The 19,592-nt window shown below is 35.4% G+C and overlaps 1 protein-coding gene across 2 annotated transcripts in view; it reads right to left on the bottom strand.

The window, feature by feature from the left end:
• Positions 1-19,592, bottom strand: part of TOGARAM1 (TOG array regulator of axonemal microtubules 1) — an 83,113-nt gene that overhangs the window by 44,671 nt on the left and 18,850 nt on the right. For both annotated transcript variants that reach the window (XM_060619605.3, XM_060619604.3), the window contains exons 3-8: positions 19,349-19,483; positions 14,729-15,022; positions 12,737-12,999; positions 10,333-10,565; positions 6,905-7,005; positions 1,621-1,764 (exon numbers count right to left, since the gene is read on the bottom strand). In XM_060619605.3, coding sequence (XP_060475588.2) covers positions 1,621-1,764; positions 6,905-7,005; positions 10,333-10,565; positions 12,737-12,999; positions 14,729-15,022; positions 19,349-19,483 — 1,170 coding nt within the window. The remainder of the gene's footprint in view (positions 1-1,620; positions 1,765-6,904; positions 7,006-10,332; positions 10,566-12,736; positions 13,000-14,728; positions 15,023-19,348; positions 19,484-19,592) is intronic.

Genomic DNA, 19,592 nt, shown 5'->3' with positions numbered 1-19,592 from the left:
AGCCAAAGGCAGACTCTTAACTGATTGAGCCACCCAGGTGCCCCAAAAGATACAAATATTTTTTGATTCTGCTGCCCAAAAAGGATGCCACTAGTAGTAAATGAACATGTGTAGCAATTATTTCAAAGCTATTTTTAAAAAAGAAAGTTAAAAAAATGCATGTTGGGGGGCACCAGGGTAGCTCAGTCATTTAAGCATCTGATTCTTATTTCAGCTCGGGTCATGATCTCATGGTTCGTGAGTTCAAACCTGCTTGGGCTCCTCTCCCTACTCCTCCCTGCCCTCTCAAAATAAACAAACTTAAAAAACATATGTTAGGGTATGAGTTACTTTTAGGAAGAAAATTATTTTTTGTACTGATTATCTTTACATGAGAAATGAAATATGTAAGTAAATATGAAAAAAACCCTTGTCATTCTCTTTTGAAAAAACAATGATAAGAAACCATCCACAAAGAACAGATATTGAAGTACATCATGGATGAAATTTAAAAATTTGCAAAAAAAAAGAAAAAAAGATAAAGCTTCTAACCAACTTCCTTTTACTCAATTTATTTCCACAAAAAGTATACATGTCCTACAATGCCTGACTGCCTACACATATATATAATTTCAGATGAACAGAAATAACAAAAGTTGATCTTATTACAATCACAGTTGCTACATGTAAAAAAAAGCTCCTTAAAGTTACTAGTAGATTAAAAACTTACAATGAATTCTAATTACTCTATTTAAATATTTATACCTTTTAAAATCACTTTCTCTTGGGGTGCCTGGGTGGCTCAGTCGGTTAAGTGTCTGACTTTGGCTTGGGTCATGATCTCATGGTTTGTGGGTTCGAGCCCCACATCGGGCTCTGTGCTACCAGCTTGGAGCCTGGAGCCTGCTTTGGATTCTGTGTCTCCCTCTCTCTCTGCCCCTTCCCTGCCCATACTCTATCTCTTTCTCTCTCAAAAATAAATAATAAAGATTAAAAAAAATTTTTTTAAATCACTTTCTCTTTACCTGAGGGAAAAATTTAAAATGTAGCTATGATAGATCTCTAAAAAAAAATGGACAGCTGTCACAGAGGAGCTACTTGCTATACTAAGTTTAAAGAAAAACAACAGAGAATGTAAATTCTTAGCAACGGTTACTGATGAGAAAGAAGCCTTTCCAGGTTCGACCACAGGAAACTATATTCCTGCTTCTATAGTTTTATTCCCTGGTTACAACCTAAGTAGGCATCTGGGATTTATTTATTCACATGATTTATGTCCCCCATTTTAGTGGTAAAACGTCTTGTAAAAAATGTGTGTGTGTGTGTGTGTGTGTGTGTGTGTGTGTGTAATCTGAGGGGGTTGAGATCAGCAGAGATCCCCTAGTGTTAACCTCTTGGGTAGTCGCTTCCCAGCCATGGCTTCTCAGGGAAGTCCATCAACCAATACATGAACCTGTATGTTCTTCTATTTGGCAAAATTATTTAATCAATAACACATCAGCAGAGGGGAAAGAAAAATCTCAAAACTTAGAAAGCTCAGTTAATTTTTCTTTATTGGCATGCTTGGGGAGAATTCTGAGACATTTAATTTAGGATTTAAGGACATTCCATCTTAAAAATTAACTTGTGAAATTTACTAACCTTTTGTATGTCTTGGGTGTTCCTTATTTTGTATTTTGAAAACACTAGGTGAAATGTCATGGGACCTATCATCTTCAAAATCACCACATCCAAACCCATAGTTCATACGTTGACCAATTATGCTTACATTGGATGTCGTAATCCCTATAAAATAAAATACATAAAAATATTTATTAAAAATATTACCTGTGTTTCAGGTAATAGTACAGACAGGTACATATCTCCCCTCTAAATCTATCTTGCCTTTTAGATTTTTAAAAAGGTCAGTAAAGGGGCGCCTGGGTGGCGCAGTCGGTTAAGCGTCCGACTTCAGCCAGGTCACGATCTCGCGGTCTGTGAGTTCGAGCCCCGCGTCAGGCTCTGGGCTGATGGCTCGGAGCCTGGAGCCTGTTTCAGATTCTGTGTCTCCCTCTCTCTCTGCCCCTCCCCCGTTCATGCTCTGTCTCTCTCTGTCCCAAAAAAAAAATAAAAAATAAAAAAAAAAAATAAAAAAAAAATAAAAAAAATAAAAAGGTCAGTAACATAATATTAGAAATTACAACGTTATAGTAATTTAAAGGCTTTTATCTTATTTTAAATTTTGTAATACTTTTTACTAGCAGTTAAGAACATTTATTATAAGCCATATCTAAACATTTTATAAAACAGGTTAAAATTACAACCATTTAAAAATTACAATCAAATACAAAATTTAGTGCTTGAAAGAGATAATCAAATATATACACACATATATTTAAAATATGACAAACATTTAATGTTTAAATGACATTTAAAACTTTATAGCAAAAAGAAAAAAGATTATTTCTATTTTTTATTTTAATTCTAGTTAGTTACAAATATGATAAAATTGATTTCAGGTGTAGAATTTAGTGATTCATCATTTATATACAACACCCAGCACTCATCACAAGTGCCTTCCTTTATATCCATCAGCCAACGAGCCTATCCCTGCCCACCTCCCTCCATCAACCCTCAGTTTATTCTCTACAGTTAAGAGTCTCTTATGGTTTGCTTCCCTCCCTCGTAAAGAAAAAATTTTTAATCTAGAATTTGTAAACTATATCCTGAGAGATATTTCCCATTTCTCTTTTCTCCTACTCTTGTGTACTGGGTATATACTGGTCTGGCTGGTGAAGCAGCACACTACACAGTGACTAAGCTCAGAATCTGGAATCGTGCTTCCTGACTTTAAAGCATAGCACTTCCACTTAGACCACTGGCAGAACCTGGGCAAGACACTTCATCTCATTTGTAAAATGGGGATAATAGTATTACCTCTTCCAGAATGGTTGTGAGGAGTTAAGTGAAGAAAATATACGTCAAAGGCTTAGCATAGTGCCTAGCATACTCTCATATTTCTAATTAAATGTTATATTCCTAATTAAAAATAAAACTAATCAAAACCCTAACATGGGCCTCCTTTTAACAAATACAAAAACTTTTAATCTACATTTGAATGTTTAAACTGACTACCTTATACTAATACTTTGAAGCCATTAAAACTACAAAATATGTACTAAATGGAAATACTACCCAATATACATTTGAGTAACCATCCATTTTAATATATATAGCTCCTATAAATACCATTAGGTAGTAATAACAAAAGATAATTTGTTTCTAATATTGTTGTGGGTTTTTTAATAAAAACAGGATTGTGGGGAAAGGGGTGTCTGGTGGCAACTGAGCTACAGAAGACTGGAGAGTAAAAAGCACTAAGTTCATAGAGAGTCAAAAAATATCTGGTGTTAAATGATAGAGAACTTCTGGGAGTAACGTGGATATCTTTCTCTTCTTAGTTTTTTATTTTTTTATTTGAGAGACAGCGCGCAAGAAGGGGAGAAGGCAGTGGAGGGACACACACACACACATACACAAAGAGAGACAGAGAGAGAGACAGAGAAAGAGACAGAGAGAGAGAGAGAGAGAGAGAGAGAGAGAGAGAGAGAGAATCTTAAGCAGAGTCCATGCTCAGTGCAGAGCTGAATATGGGGGCTCGATCCTACAAACCTGGGATCAGGACCTGACTGAAGTCAAGAGTCAGATGCTCAAACGACTAAGCTGCCGTGGTGCCCCCTATATTCTTCTTAGTTTTGATAGTTAATTTAAAAGTTAGCCTCATAAAGATACTGGCTTTGGGGACTAATGCTTTCTGTTAAGAATAGGAATTACTAATCTGATGCTATAGGAAAAAAGTTTACCATAACATCATTCAGGAAATTTAGCACAATGTGCTCTAATAGGTAGTAGTGGATTATGTGTGGAAATATTTATTGGAAATGATGATGTAAAGACAAAATGAATTTAAAATTTTTACATAATTATTTTTGGTTTTGTTTTCAGATAGTCTTTATTCTGAGCCTATCATTTTTATGCTTCACAAATTAAACGATAAACTTGTAAATATTTGCTTACTGAAAACAAAACCCTATCCCACAAAAACAAAAAATGTAAACTCAAGTTTAAAAAATCCTAAACCATTAGCAACTTTACATTTTGAGAACATATTAAATTTAAGCAAGAATATCTCACAGTGAATTCAATAGTAGAGGTCTGAAAACATGATCATAGAAATACTTAAGTTACTTGTTTAAAAATACAGATTTCTAACTCTGAAGATTGATTCATTAGTTGTGAAGTGAGGTCCCAGAAATCTGTTACAAGCAGCCCTGGTGGTTCCTAGGACTAGGCTAGTTTGAGAAACACTAAATATTAGACTCTTTAGGGAAACACTGAATATTACATACAGAAGTAGGTACTGTTTTAAGACTTTTTTCATTCCACTAACTTAAATGATTTACTAGGTCAGAGGGAAACTCAAATCTAGGTTTTCTAAATCTAGGTTTATTTATTTATTTTTATTAAAAACATTTTTTAATGCTTATTTATTTATTTTGAGAGAGAACGTAAACGGGGGAGAGGCAGGGGGAGAGGCAGAGAGAGAGAGGGAGAGAGAGGGAGAGAGAGAATCCCAAACAGGATCTGTGCTGTCAGTACAGAACTTGATGGGAGCTTGAACCCACAAACTGTGAGATCATGACCTGAGACAAAACCAAGAGTCGGACACTTGGGGCGTCTGGGTGGTTCAGTTAAGCGATCGACTTCGGTTCAAGTTATGATCTCACAGTTTGTGAGTTCGAGCTCCACATGGGACTCTGTGCTGACAGCTCAGAGCCTGGAGCCTACTTTGGATTCTGTGTCTCCCTCTCTCCCTGCCCCTTCCCCACTCACTCTCTGTCTCTCTCTCTCTCAAAAATAAACATAAAAAAAAAAAAAAGAGTTGACCGACTGAGCCACCCAGGCACCCTTTCTAAATCTTTTCTAACTCCAAAGATATTCTTCCAAAAGAGGGCTCCATTTTTAGAAACAAGATACAACCTACCAATAACTCATACACATATTTTTAAAGTTATGAATATTTACTATGATAATCAACTTTAGAAAAGGGTTAAAGAACAATTTTATGTGTTATGTTTCTTTGTGTCTTCTCCTTTAAGGGAACAAATACCAAGTGTCCTCTATGCACTCGGTGCTTTATTTTTTTAAGTTTATTTATTTATTTTGAGAGAGAGAGAGAGAAACAGCACAGGAGGGGCTGAGCGAGAGGGAGAGAGAATCCTAAGCACTGACAGTGCAGAGCTCAATGTCAAGCTCAAACTCACAAACTGTGAGATCATGACCTAAGCCAAAACCAAGAGTCAGATGCATAACTGACTGAGCCACCCAGGCGCCCCATTAGGTGCTTTATATATCTTATACATTTAAATGTTCACTACCCTTTCTCAAGGTTTACATTACCAGATGAAAGAACTGAGTTTCAAAGCAGTTAAATAACTTGCCCAGCTCATGAATATAGTCAAACTGGGATTCCAGCTGGGGTCTTTCAGACCCCAAAGTACATTTACCTGGTCTTCCTGTACCTAGTTAGATTAACTAACTTTGTGGAACACTAGCTTTGTGGAAGACAGGATACTAGGCATGCATGGTTGAATTAGGCATTCATGATTATGAAGGTACTTGGTAGGGAATCAGAAGTAAATAATTTCTGGGGATCTAAGAATCTCAGAGTCCAAAAAAGTAAAACAATGGCAATACAACTATAAACATGTCAGTGCAAAATGTAATGACATCACAAAAGGGGTAATAATCAATTTTGTTTGTGAATGGGGAAGGCTTCCAGAGAAAGCAACTGAGCTGTTTTCACAGCTGAATGGGGTGTGGTGTGGATTCCACATTTCACTTAGAAGAAATAGTACATGCAACTGCAAAAAGAGAAAAAATGGTACTGAAGGTGATCTAATAAAACTGGAGTGTAAGATTATAAAGAAGGAAGTGAAATATGAGGCTGGAGAGGTAGGGAGGGGACAGATCATAGAAGAATGCCCTAAATAAATTTAGGCTGGGCAATATATTCAGATTTGCATTGTGGGGAATGGATTATAGAGAATGAGACTAAAGCTAGAGAAAAATCTTAGGAGGCTAAGTAGGTAAGAAATGAGCAAAAGTGATAGTAGAGACTAAAAAGAGGAGATGATAGTACGGCATATTTAGGAGCAAGAAATTTAAAAATCTTAGCAGACAATTAAATACAAACATAGCTTTTTAGGGAGAAAATTATAACATAAGATACAGTAGCTTAAAGTTATTAGGACTTTTACACTGAGATCATATGAAAATAAACATCACATTCCAATTTGTTACAATTCACTCAGAATCGAATACAGTTTTACCAACTATAGAATCACATGCAGTTCCCATCCTAAATAGATAAAAATCCAAATATTTTTCCAAATGATTACGAACAACTAAATCTATTTTCTGAAAAGTGATGCTATACACTAGAGTGTTATAGGTTAGTTCACAAAATTCTTAACAAGATACAAATGAAGTTAACGACTAGTTAAGTGTTGTTTTTTAAAACAAATTGTCTTTTGTGATGCATAGTGGCTTCCAAACTATGCTGCATATTAGAATCACCCTGAGGGCTTTCAAAATTCTGACAGCAGCATCGCATTTCTTATCAATTAAACCAAAATATCTGAGTGGAAGAGCCAGGCATAGGTACACCTATGGGCTTAAATGGGTATCAACTATTTAAATGCTTTTTCTTCTAAGAATAATAAAATATTTATTCTTGAAAAAAAAGTCCCTTTAAGGAGTTAAAAAGACGATTAGTTTTACTTGGTATGCTCAAAAATTCTAAATCTGAAGTGTATTTATCATTTTTGATATAATTTAAAAATCATAGTGTCTATAAATCATATTTATAAAAGTTATAAAATACCTGCACTGGGGCTTTGGTCAGCTATCTCAGAATTTTTATTCTTTGCAGAAGAAAGTCTTGTAGGACAAGGCTTTGATCCAAATGTTGGAAATATGTCTGACCTACAATGAAACAAAGTAATTTCAATAATCATTTAAGATCTAAAGCTATTCAACATTCTTACACAAAACATTCTCTATATTTCCCATTAACTCACTAAACTGAAATAATAAAGCAGGAGCAAGTAAGAAAAACTATAACTAAGAATTTTTTATTGATATTCCTAGTTCACTTTTTGAACTTCCAACATTTTTAACATATCAGCAATTCTTAATTATTTATGAGAGGATTGCCAAAGGCAGGGAAGATTCTCCGACTTGTACTATATAATCTTTTGTTGGGTCAAAAAAAAAAAAGTGATGCAAAGAAAGTGCATTCCAAAACTAAAGCAAATGATTCCTAATTATCTAATATACTATCTACCCTTACAGATAATAATACCAAAAAAGAGACTTAACTACATTAAAAATAAGAGACTAGAAACATTTATTAGCAAATGCCACTTTCTTCTTGGAGGTTTTTTTTTTTTTTTTTAAGTTTATTTATTCATTTTGAGAGAGACAGAGACTGCATGAGTGGGTAAAGGGCAGAGAGAGGGGGAGAGAGGGAGAGAGAGGGAGAGAGAGAGAGAGAGAGAGAGAATCCCAAGCAGGCTCTGCGTTGTCAGCACAGAGCTTGACGGCAGCTGGGGGGGGGGGGGGGCTTTGAACTCACGAAACCATGAGATCATGACCTGAGCTGTGTCCAAGTCAGATGCTTAACTGACTGAGTCACCCAGGTGCCCCTTCTTGTATTATTCTTTGTTATACTTTTCTTTTCTAACGTTTATTTTTGAGAAAGACAGAGAGAGAGACAGACCACGAGCAGAGGAAGGGCAGTGAGATAACAGAGACACAGAATCTGAAGAGCAGGCTCCAGCCTCTGAGCTGTCAGCACAGAGCCCAATGCAGGGCTTGAACCCAGGAGTTATGAAATCATACCCTGAGCTGAAGTCAGACACTTAACCGACTGAGCCACCCAGGTGCCCCACACTTTTCTGACATTATAAAGACCTACAGGCTATGTTTTACAAAAAAAAGCAACTGAAGAATGTTAAATTAGAATGTAAAAGAACTGTTTTAAATCAAGTAAGTGTCATAATATCAATAAGCCAGTGATGGATATAATTTTGTTTTAATGTTTATTTATTTTTGAGAGAGAGACAGAGCATGAGCAGGGGAGGGGAAGAGAGAGAGGGAGACACAGAATCCGAAGCAGACTCCAGGCTCTGAGCTGCCAGCACAGAGCCTGACACGGGGCTCGAACCCACGAACCATGAGATCACAACCTGAGCTGAAGTCAGACGCTTAACCGACTGAGCCACCCAGGCGCCCCAAGCCAGTGATGGATATTATAAAGAAGAGATTTTACAAAGGAGTACAATTCTTAGTTGGGTTGGCATAGTTGTTAATTGATCTAGTGAGAAATCAATGTTAAACATTTTTAAAGAGTAATTTCTTTAGAATAGAAAGAATAAAAAATTTACATTTATGCCACGCATTACATTCAGGTGAAAGAAAATACTTCAGTCTCTAAAAGAGTGGCTCTTAAGAGTTTTTCCTCCCAAACCCACTTAAAGATGAAAGCTCCACATAGGGTAGAAGTGGCTTTCTTTGACATTATTCTTAAGGCAAGATGCAAGCTGGTTAAGAATAATTGCTTTAAATTATAAGCTATAAGCTTATAATTTATAAGCTATAAGCTATTACACTTAATGTGGAAATACGAAATTCATTAAAGGTAATTTAGTCCAGATATGAGGGCATACTGAACTCCCCTTCTCACAGAGTTCAATATCTGAAGAGAATAATTCCATGAGACAATATAGGGAATAGTGAATTCTGAATGTTAAAGTATAAAGTGAACATTTCTTCCCAACTGGGTTCCAAATTATTCACAGGACCTTGCAACTGTAGGAGTATCTAACACAAAATTTCACATTCCTAGAAGATAAGGGAAGGACTTTAGATCTAAAAGATAAATACCTATTTCAAACATCTGGTAACTAAATGTAACCACAGTTATCTCACCAGCCCAAGTAGCTGGTGAGATAATTAATTTTGTAAATACACTGCATTATTCTATCTAGGTAATTACAAATTAATTTTGTAAATACACTGCATTATTCTATCTAGGTAATTACAACAAAATAATTTCCAGTAAAAAAAAAATTTACAACTGCAAAATAAAATGCCACTTAAGTTAAAACTGTAGAGAATGAAATCATGGGATAAGATAAACTTCTCACAGCAGGACACAAAAATTTGGTTTAATTCTATGGACTGCTGAAATGAAACACCCTTTTCCATTAAAGTTAATAGAACACCATCTCTCCTTTGATTATGCAGTCTCTAGTTACATACATTGTTAAGAGACTCCAGTTCATGTAAGTGAAAATAATTTAAATTTAATTTTAAATAATCATGGCTGATAGCTGTGTATAAACATGGTTCAGGATAAAATCAAAGAAAAGTAAAGGTAAAAAGAATGACAACAACAGATATAAACAAGGATGTGAAACACCTCAGACTTTGCTAGTGGGAGTGTAAAACTGTACAAGCATCTTGGAAAACTGTTTAGCAGTTATTTAAAAAGTTAAATGTACATCTACCCTATGACCTAGCAATTCTACTCTTAGGTTCTTGTCTAAAATAAAGAGGGAAGAGATTCCCCAAAATCCTAGAATAAAGTCACAGAAATCCCCAGAAATCAAGGTGGGTTTACCATTTAATTAAGACTTAGGGGTTACTGAGGTAATGTGAAAAAGTTTGCTGAATGGCTGTACTAGAAAATAATTCTCTGTCAGTGTGGGGCAACTAGGACTCTAATTCCACAGCCGCTACAAGAAGACGCCTGAGGAGGCTGCAAAAGCTATGGCATGGCCTCCTGAGCTTCCACAAGATAATGGAATAACAAAATACAAGAGTGGGGTAACAGCTGGGTGGAGTTTACCTACAAATTAGAGGAAATTGGTGCTGAGTTTTGAATGAAAGCAGTAACATCAGCTATAGGTCCGCTGCAAAAGTGTCAATGATTCAGAAAGGAGTTAAAGAACAAGGAATATTAGGATAAATGTTAGATAGGCAGGGGAACAAGTAGGGCTTGGGGAATAAGGGCTTATATTAATATAGGTTTTCTAGGTTACAGCTGTGGCTGTGTTGTCTCTCTCCACCCATCCCAAACCAACGCCAAGCAAGGTAATACCTGTAAACCTTTCTTTTAAATGGACTTCAACATTTTACAAACTAGAAAATAAATAGTTTTAAAGCTTTTTTTTCAAATATGATATTAGGGATCAGACTACAAATTAAACATTAGCATTCATTTAACATGTCAAAAAAATTAAATACATTATTCTCTTCCCCTGAGGAGTTGTAGACAAAGAAGAAGTCAGTGATTCTTGGCTGTAAACTCCACTTTCACTATAAGAGCTGATGTTTGGAGAGGAAGATCGAGATGGTGAGTCCACAGTCAAGTCAAGCTTAATTGCAGAATCAGGGCTTTCAAGATCAGGAGTACTGCCACTCAGTTTTGCTCTTTTCTTAGCTGCACTATTACGAAGGGACCTAAGAGAGCTCTGCATCTAAGAAAAAAAAATAGAAACAATTAACTTTACAACACATTTATATGAGTAAAAGTTATCCTTAGTATTTAAATTTTATTCACTATACCTAGCTAGCCACTCTCCAGTCTGGTACTAACAAGATGGATATTAACATATCTGTACAGAGTAAAAATACATATTTTATCACGACCAATTTATTAACAAGACTGTAAACTCCTTAAGAGGAAGGATCTCAAGCTATTTATTATTTACCATGATATTTGCATCACTGAGCACAATGACTAATATAAGTTAATCAGTAAAGGAATCATTGAATCAGATGGTAGACATCAGAGTTGAAGTCATAGAGGGTTAGCTAATCTTAAGTCATTTATGTGTGAATGTAGCCATTTCAAAATTCTGTGAAAAGTGATCATTTTTCTAAAATTTGAAGTTTACATCCAGCTTGCCAATGTTAGGGTTCAGAGAATAACAGATCATTGTATGTGACTTCTGAAGCCAAGTATCTCTAGAAATGTAGACTAGAAACTGCCATTACAAACTAATATATTACATTTGGAAATAGAACCTTGAATGAATTAAGGAACACAAAAACATACATAAACTATGTTTTACTTACATTTTGATTGTAACGATTATAATGGTTGATGCAACTATACAGCCACTTCCCTAGTAAATCCTCGGAAGGCTAAATATTTAAAAACAGTACTATCTCCAATATTTATCAATAATTATGTAAAAGAAATAACCCTTTCAATTATTCACTAAAAGAAAAAGGGCAATTTTTAAGCTTTCACAAAAACAATGCAAAAATATATAGTGTCAAATGAAACTTATGAATTATGTAGGAAAATGCCTCTTCTGTAACTTTCTTCCCTTTAAATGAATTCTCTTCCTAGTACCAGTGAAATACAACTTGTGGGGGGGGGGGGAGATTTTACAAGCAGTTAGAAGTTAGAATAACTAATTAATTCATTAAGAACCAATTTTGGTATGCATGCTTAATATTAAAGAAATGCTTTTAAGGTGAGGATGTGTTAATATTAACTTTATTTTATTGAGCAAATTATCAGTAATGATGCTTATATCTTAAAAATTGGCAAAAATTAAGACCACAAAATATCATCATTGAATGTTTCAGTTTATATATTTAATGTAAACACTTTTTAAAATCTGACATCAGGCAGACTGATAGGATAAAAAGGAAGTATCTATGGAAATAGTGTTCTGAATCAACAATATAGCAACAACATTCCTTCTCTGACATAATTAGTATGTACAGAGTTGTCATATTGGCAATAGATTTTTTTTTTCAACGTTTTTAATTTATTTTTGGGACAGAGAGAGACAGAGCATGAACGGGGGAGGGTCAGAGAGAGAGGGAGACACAGAATCTGAAGCAGGCTCCAGGCTCCGAGCCATCAGCCCAGAGCCTGACGCGGGGCTCGAACTCACGGACCGCGAGATAGTGACCTGGCTGAAGTCTGACGCTTAACCAACTGCGCCACCCAGGCGCCCCTTGGCAATAGATTTTTATAGTATAAAAATATAGTATATACTCAGAGATGAGTATATGATTTCATTTTCATAATAATAAACTTGTACATATGCATAACAGACATACTCAGGAATGTTCAATGCACCATTGTTCACAACAACAAAAAGACTAGGAATAACCCAAAATCAATTATGATTATATCATAAATACCAAAGTATTAATATATTAAGAGTACAAAAATACATAAAATACAAATTAATGGTGATAGTAGTTGACTGTGGTGAAGGAAGGAGAGGAACTGGATTGGGGAGGGAACTATGTTATGTTTCATTTATTTAAAAAATAGGAAACAAATATGCAAATTTTTCATTTGGGAGGGGTTAGTGCATGGGTATATTGCTATATTACTCATACTTTTAATTTAAAAAGAAATAAAATATGCACAGAAGAAATAGAGGAAACACATTAGAATGTTAATGGCAAATCATTCTGGGTAGTGGGATTTGGTGTGATGAATTTTCTAATATTTCACTACAGTTTTTACATTTTCTATAAGGATCATGAAATATTTTTATAAAAAAGAAAACATGTTACGGAATTAAAAAGTATGATTTTTCCTTAAATGACAGCTATTGTATTATAGAAAATTACAAGCATTTTAAAACTATTAAAAGTGATATTTGGCTCTAACCTCTTCTTGATCCAAATCTTTATCTCTGATATCCAATTCTGAAAGATCGATTGTAAGACTATCTTTTTCACTCTTCCAAATATCATCAGGTTCTTTCTTTTTGGGTCCCACTGTGCTTAAGTCAGCTTTATCAGGCAAAAGGCTGATTCCCCTTGGTATGGGAGGGACAGGTTTGGTCCCATTTAGGCCTCGGCGGGAAGATGGTGATCTCACCAAGGCAGGGGTAAGTTGAACTGGAGATAGTTTTTCTTGAGAATTTTCTCCTGCATGAAAAGAAATAGATTTTACTTTTTTTTTTTTAAATTTCAGAGAAGTTGAAGTTATAATCACAAGTGTTTGGAATACAATGTTTTTAAATTAAAAAATACACTTTTTTTATTAGGAGTGAAGATTACTATTTAAAGTGAGGTCAAAGTATCAGGGTCCCCTAACAAATATAACAAAACTGAGTCACCAGAATTTCTTTCATATTAGATAAAAATACTATATACACCAAGTAAAATTTCTGTCTTCATAAACATTATCATAACTGATATTTGTACGGAAAAGTCTGTATGTCCCTAAATAAGCCACAGGGGCTATTTCCGATCTTCATTTAATTACATACACAACATTTGAATGAGTACTATACGCAAAACATTAATGCCAGGCATTAGGAGAACAAACTGAATAATTTTTCAGCTTTCAATACAAATATTTGATCTTAGAGGAAAGACAAACATAGAAAGAAATTAATGCAGAAAATGAAGGTTCAGTGCTAAGAATAAGTGATAAAATTGACTGACCATGCGATAAATTGCCCTTGGTCATGTTATAAACTAGAACATCAGTGTTGTGGGGTAGTTTAAAGGTAGAACATCTTTTTTTGTTGTTTGTTTGTAAGATTTTGTTTTTGAGTAATCTCTACACCCAACGCGGGGCTTGAACTTACAACTCCAAGATCAAGAGTCACATGCTCTACTGAGTCAGCCAGGCACCGCAATCAGTTATGAACTGGAACATCTTACTGCAGAGATTGGGAATAAGAAAGTATGTGGGATATAGGGGTCGCCTTTACTAGACTTATTTTGAAATTGGATCTGTCTTGAATAAATTTATATGCCAATTTCATTATTTTGGAGAGGGCTATTGTTAAGGATATTTTAATTTATAACAAATACTAGAAAACTTAAAATAATTTTAACATATACTAAGCATTCAAAAAATGTAGAATAAATGGATACTAAACAATAATTATAGTAATTATATGAATGGCATTTTTTATTTCTAAAGTGAAAATTTGTTACTGGGCTCTTAGGCTGTTCATGCTCATTACAAAGCATTATTAGTTGCATAGTTTTGAAAAAGGATTCTGAAGTAGAAAACTAAGAAATGACAATGTCAATTGAATTTTATTTTTTTTAATGTTTATTTATCTTGAGACAGAGGGAGAAGAGGGAGAGAGAGCACACATGCATGCAAGGGGGAGGGGCAAAGAGGGAGAGAGAGAATCCCAAGTAGGCTCCACAATGTCAGCTGCACAGCCTGACACAGGGCTTGAGCCCACAAACTACGAGATCATGACCTGAGCCGAAATCAAGAGTTGGATGCTTAACCAAATGAGCCACCCAGATGCCCCTCAATTCAATTAAAAAAAATTTTTTTAATGTTTATTTATTTTTGAGAGAGAGAGACAGAGAGTGTGAGCAGGGGAAGGGCAGAGAGAGGGGGATACAGAATCCCAAGCAGGCTCCAGGCTTCGAGCTGTCAGCACAGAGCCCGATGCCGGGCTCAAACTCATGAACTGTGAGATCATGACATAGCCGAAGGCAGACACTTAACCGACTGAGCCACCCAGGCACCCCTCAATTCAATTTTATATTACAGGTTTGAACTATTTAACATAAATGCAGTTTACCAGCTTTTAAAGATTAAACAACCCTAACTCCAAAGTAGTAATTCAAAAACACACGAAAATTTGAACAAAGTATTAATTTTTACCGTCATTTATACCTGGAGGGTCAGACGATTTTTGGCTGACAAGCTTTTTCTGTGGACTTGGCTTTGGTAGTCCCTCAAAGCTTTTAAGAGGCCAGGAATTAGAGAAATTAATGCAATTATCCTGAGACTTCTTTGGAGATACAGTAAGAGATGTGTGCTTTGGACTAGTTCGAGGTGATGAGACAGGATAGGATGGAAGGATGAAGCCTCCTGGACTTGGATTTAGACCAGAGTATGACAAAGTACGTTCTGTTTGGGTACCAAATGTCTGTTGTATCTTAGAGGCAAAATTTAGGCTAGCATACGCTGTAATAAAACAAAAGAAAATATATTATTTATGTATACACATCTAAGATTTTGAAGTTTTTTGCTTTTCACATTCAAGTTTTTATCCCATCTGGCATTTATTTTATTTACTTTTTTGTGCAGTGTGAGGTAAAGATCTAATTTAACTTTCTTCTATATAGATAGTACAATTTTCCCAGTGCCAGGTCTTCATGTTTATTTTTGAAAGAGAACAAGAGAAAGAGTGGGGAGGGGCAGAGAGAGAGGGAGACCAAGGATCCAAAGCAGGCTCTGCGCTGACAGCAGAGAGCCCGATGTGGGGCTTGAACCCAGGAACTGTGAGATCATCACCTGAGCCAAAGTCGGCCGTTTAGCTGACTGAGCCACCCAGGCTCCCCTAGTGCCATGTTTTAAACAGTCCTTTCTTGAATGAAATATGGCCTTTTGTAGCAACGTGGATGGAACTGGAGAGTGTTATGCTAAGTGAAATAAGTCACACAGAGAAAGACAGATACCATATGTTTTCACTCTTATGTGGATCTTGAGAAACTCAACAGAAGACCATGAGGGAGGGGAAGGAAAAAAAAAAGAGAGGGAGGGAGCCAAACCCTAAGAGACTCTTAAAAACTGAGAATAAACTGAGGATTGATGGGGGGTGGGAGGGAGGAGAAAGTGGGTGATGGGTATTGAGAACGACACCTGTTGGGATGAACACTGGGTGTTGTATAGAAATCAATTTAACAATACATTTCATGTTAAAATAAATAAACTGTCCTTTCTTTTCCTTTCATCTATAAAGCTCCTACGTGTGTGTGTGTGTGTATATCTATATGTATATATGTATGTATACACATACACACTTACGTGCTTCTTATTGGTTCAATTAGTCTATTTTGCCTATCCCTGCACTAGTATTACAATGTTTTATTTATCATAGTGCTATCCAATAGGATGGATGTCTCATTTTTTATCTTCCTTAGAATTATCTTGGCCATTCTTGACCCTCCATTCTTTCATATTTATTTCAGAATCAGCCTGTCAGGTTCTATGTAAGAACCCTGGTCGGATTTTTGATTGGAATGACACTGAATTTACAGATCAATCTAAGAATAACTGCCATTTTCCTGATATTCAGCCTCCCTATTTAAAAATGTGGGATAGGGGCGCCTGGGTGGCTCAGTCGGTTAAGCGGCCGACTTCAGCTCAGGTCATGATCTCACGGTCAGTGAGTTCAAGCCCCGCGTCCTGCTCTGTGCTGACCGCTCAGAGCCTGGAGCCTGTTTCAGATTCTGTGTCTCCCTCTCTCTGACCCTCCCCCGTTCATGCTCTGTCTCCCTCTGTCTCAAAAATAAATAAATGTTAAAAATAAAAAATAAAAAGGGGCACCTGGGTGGCTCGGTCGGTTAAGCCTCCGACTTCAGCTCAGGTCACGATCTCACGGTCCGTGAGTTCGAGCCCCGCGTCGGGCTTTGGGCTGATGGCTCAGAGCCTGGAGCCTGCTTCCGATTCTGTGTCTCCCTCTCTCTCTGTCCCTCCCCCGTTCATGCTCTGTCTCTCTCTGTCTCAAAAACAAATAAACGTTAAAAAAAATTTAAAAAAAAAAAAAAAAAATAAAAAATAAAAAAATTAAAAATTAAAAAAAATAAAATAAAATAAAAATAAAAATGTGGGATAGCCTTAATTTATTTAGGTCTTCTTTTATGTGTTTCAGAAATGTATTTTAGCTTTCATAATAAAAGGTATATAAATCTTTTGTTAGACTTCTATACACACATAGATTTTGTTCATACTGTTAATTTCTTTCTTAAAAATTATATTTTCTGAAAGTTGCTTGTATCTAAGAACTTTATTGATCTTTATATTCTGGTTTATATCTGGCAACCTTGCTAAACTGCCTAATATTTTAAGAGTTTTCTGTATATCCTTTTAGATTTTCTATATAAACTATTAATATTAATAATGATAAAGATGGCAACAATGAGAACTAATGCTTATTGAGCACTTTACTATGTCAAGTGGTATTCTAAACTTTTCATGTGTATTAACTAATTTAATCTTCATAACACCCTCTGGGGGTAGGTACTAATCTTATAGATTAAAAGAAAAAATGTAAAGAGGGATAAGTAAATTGCTAAACATCACACACTAGGAAATCATAAAGCTGGGATACAGACCCAGGCACTGTGGCTTCCCAGTGTTCTTAATTACCACATTGTACCACATTTTATCGGAGAGTAATGACAATTTTTCTTTATTCCTCTACAAATTTTATTTTATTCTATTTTTTACAAATTTTATACTTTTAATTTTGAGCTACACTCTCCCTACACGGGAAGTACAATGACTCCCAAGTTTTTAGCATGGATTTTCCTTTGCTTCCAGACTTAATATCAAAATGTCACTCAACATCTTCTTTAAGAGACAGATGTCCCAAACTTAACATGTTCAAAACAAAGCTCTTGATTTATCAGTCAAATCTATTCTTTTCCTAATCTTCTGCTTCTAGGTAAATGGCAGCTCTATTCTTTAAGTTGTTTAGACCACCAACACTGGACTCATCCTTGACTCCTCTCTTCTCACAAACTTCACATCTAATCCATTAGTAATTCTTTTTGGCTCTACATTAACAACACATGGTGATTACTGATTCTGAAAACTTTGGTGAATACAGAATAAATGGCTTATTCATATTACATTAGCATACATTATAAAATAAAATTACCCATGTTTCCAAACTTCACAGCCACCTTGTATATCAGAATCCAACTACTTCTCATCACTTTCATTGCTTCCTTTCTAATACAAACCATATCATCTCTCACCTTTACAACTTCCATATCCCAACTGGTTTGCTTTGTACCTTACCCCTATTGCTACCAAACCTATTCTCTACATAGTAGCTCTGATCCTTTTAAAGATTGTCAAATCATGCCCCCTTTTTTTCCCTCAAAAACCTACTGTGATTTCCTACCCCATTCAGAATAAAATCCCAAATTCTTACTATGTCCAATAAGGCCCCATGTTATTGCCTAAAATTATTCTCCCCCTCACTCATTTCATTGACCTGGATATTTCTTCAATAAGCCTGCTTCAGAGCACTTGTACTTTTTTTTTAAATTTACTTATTTATTTTAAGAGAGACAGAGAGAGAGCGTGAGCAGGGGAAGAGCAGAGAGAGAGGGCGAGAGAAGAATCTCAAGCAGGCTCTGCGATGTCAGCACAGAGCCCAACACAGGGCTTAAACTCAAAAACCCAAGAGATCATAGCCTGAGCCAAAACCAAGAATGGGCCACTCAACCAACTGAGTCACTCAGGCGCCTCCAGAGCATTTATACTTTGATTGTTCTCTCTTCCTGGAATGCTCTTTCTCCAGATATCCACGTAAGTCCCTCCTTCACTGCATTCAGTTTTCTGCTGAACATTTTTACTTCACAGAAACTTTCCCTATCACATTCTGTCTTCTTACCCTGCCTTATTTTTCTTCATAGCAGTCACTACTATTCTTATCATTCCTTTATTATTTCCTCTTCTACTAGATTTTGATCTTTAGATTCTAGAACAATGCCTGCTTCTCAATAAATACTACAGGGATTAGTAATTCAATGTTCAATAGCAATGGTAACAGTGAGCATTTTTGTCTTATTCTAATATTTCACTACTAAATATAGTTGCTATAGGCATTAGCAGACATAATCAGGTTAAAAAAGTTATTTGTAGTTTGTTATAACTTGGTAATCATACCAACTGATGTTGAATTTTAACTGCATCTGTTGACATATTTATATGGTTTTCTTCCTTCTATCTGTGGAAGAAATGGTTTTCTTCCTTCTATCCTTAAAAATACAGGATACCTTATTGAGGAGGGCACCTTTTGGGATGAGCACTGGGTGTTGTATGGAAACCAATTTGACAATAAATTTCATATATTGGAAAAAAAAATAAATTTTATTGTTAAGCATTTCCTAACCTCAAAAAAAAAAAAAAAATACAGGATACCTAAAAGGGTATGTCAAAGTTAAAACTGCTATGGAAAATAATGGTCTTCTGCTAACACAGTACTTCTTAATGAAAAACATTTTTAATTACTTGGTATTAAAATGCTCATCTCCACCATGAATTTCTAAACTCTCTAATTTTCATCAGTCATATATATGTACGAAGATTATTAAAACTAACATTTTAGGGTTACAACTATGAAAATATGTTATTAAGATTTTTATTAAAAATATAACATGTTTTTCTTTCCTGTAGTGAATATAATTACACAAAATAATATATAAACTAGATTTGGAAACCTCCCTTAATATTTATAAATCATTTACATCCAAATTAAGTTGGAATTTAAACCTTTATCTTGATGACTATTAGTTGTCCCCAGGTACTGTAAGTCAGAGTCCACACTGCCAGTTTTCCCACATATCTGTGAAAATCCAAGTTGTCCACATTTCCCAGAAACATTTGTCTGATGAGTCCCAGTACTGCCTTTGGAAGGAAGGAAGGAAGAGAAAAACATAAAAGTAAACGTTAACTTTACTTCATGAATACATCTAATTTCAGAAATACTGATTTCATTTGTGTGGGAATAAATACA

The sequence above is a fragment of the Panthera onca genome, chromosome B3 (genome assembly GCF_046562875.1).
Source record: "Panthera onca isolate mPanOnc1 chromosome B3, mPanOnc1 haplotype 2, whole genome shotgun sequence".
Classification (NCBI taxonomy): Eukaryota; Metazoa; Chordata; class Mammalia; order Carnivora; family Felidae; genus Panthera; species Panthera onca.
Note: the sequence above shows the minus strand (reverse complement) of the source record. Positions and strands in the feature narration are given on the sequence as shown.